The 1,546-nt window shown below is 63.6% G+C and overlaps 1 protein-coding gene across 1 annotated transcript in view; it reads left to right on the top strand.

Annotated features, from left to right (window-relative positions):
- The window catches only part of KDM5B (lysine (K)-specific demethylase 5B), a 41,576-nt gene that overhangs the window by 35,731 nt on the left and 4,299 nt on the right, over nt 1-1,546 (top strand). Inside the window, 2 exon segments of the mRNA XM_015559884.1 lie at nt 68-202; nt 1,292-1,546. The exon segment at nt 1,292-1,546 is cut by the window's right edge and continues 1 nt beyond it. Of these exon segments, the coding sequence (XP_015415370.1) occupies nt 68-202; nt 1,292-1,546 (390 nt within the window).

Raw genomic sequence — 1,546 nt, 5'->3', positions numbered from 1 at the left:
GGCACTGTGCTGGGGCTGGGGGGCTGCAGCGCTCCCTCCTGACTGTCCCCCCTGCCACACTCTCCAGTGTGAGGAGAAGGCTCGACACCTGCAGGAGCTGCTGGAGGTGGCAGAGCAGAAGCTGCAGCAGACCCTGCGGAAGGCAGAGACGCTGCCGGAGGTGGAGGCCGAGCTGGCCCAGAGAATCGCAGCCCTCACCAAGGTGAGTGGCCGGGCCCCCAAGTACACGTCTGCGAGGAGGGCCAGCAGGAGAGCCGAGTTACAAATACTCTGTTTACCAGAAGGACTTCCTGGAACCCGTGGAAAGGGAAAGTGTCCCATGGAAGATGCACAGAGGCCAGCAGATCTGGGGGGCGGGGGTGCTAGGTGCTGACGACCTGACGGTGAGAAAGGCCTGAGGGCGGGCTGGGTGTCTGCGGGGCCTGCGCTGAGCGAGCGTAGCAATTCAGGAAGCCTGTCTCAGGACGAGGCCGTACGTGGCCGTGTTCAGTGAGCAGTTCCGGGCAGAGGAGTGTGATTTGGGTGCTTAAAAGACGTTTTTTAATTGAGGTACAATTGACACGTAGCATGGCTTCAGTTTCGGGCGCACAGAGCGCGATTGGGTGTCTGTGTTGTGAATGATCACAGTCTAAACACCTCACCACACAGAGACTTTTAATAAGAAGCTTAGGGTCTGCTGGCCCCTGGCCTGTCCATCCGCAGTGCAGCCACCACCCTGGGTGCTGCCCCAGGACTGGCCTCGGCTAAAGCTGGACGCCTGGGCCTTTTGACCCCCTGCACCCACAGTGCCCACTCGCCACCCGCCCCTGGCACCCACCACTCTGCTCTGTGTCTGCGCTTGGGGCGTCTAGATTCCATGACAGTGAGGTGGACGACTCGTCTCTCTGACGGTGTCACTGGCCGACGCCCTCGGGTCCCTCCATGTAGCACACGGCAGGGTTTCCTTCCTTACGGCTGAGCAATGTCTCCTGTGTCTGTGCCCCGTCTTTACCCATCACCCATCACGGACCCTTCACGAGGGGCCAGGGGCTGCTGGGTCCAGCGCACACACGGCCAGTGTTGCAGACAGTAGACATGGCCAACGGTCATGTGGCGGCTGCTCCAGGAGGCGCCTCCATCTGCAGCGACTGGGCCGGAAGCCGACGGAGACCTCAGGACTCAGTGCACCGAGCGTGTGCAGAGCAGGCCCTTCTGTGGGAGACGAGGGGCAGGAAGTTAGACTCTCGGTGGCGCATGCGGGGAGAGCGCTCACATCCAGTGCAGGAGGCCCGTCCCTCACTGCCGCCTGCAGGCTGGCACGGTGTCCCCGCACTTCACACGCATGACGCTCTCCTCTGTCCCTGCCTTTCAGATGGCGGCCCTGGGGGAAGCCCGCCTCCGGGAGATGGAGGCCCTGCAGTCCCTCCGCCTGGCCAACGAGGGGAAGCTGCTGGCGCCCGGCCAGGAGGCGGAGATGAAGGTCTGCCTGTGCCAGAAGGCCCCGGCCGCCCCGATGGTCCAGTGCGAGCTCTGCCGGGACGCCTTCCACACGGGCTGCGTGGCCGTG

Source organism: Myotis davidii, unplaced genomic scaffold, assembly GCF_000327345.1.
Source record: "Myotis davidii unplaced genomic scaffold, ASM32734v1 scaffold1915, whole genome shotgun sequence".
NCBI lineage: Eukaryota > Metazoa > Chordata > Mammalia > Chiroptera > Vespertilionidae > Myotis > Myotis davidii.
The sequence above is the reverse complement of the archived record's forward strand: the minus strand, read 5'-3'. Positions and strand labels throughout refer to the sequence as shown.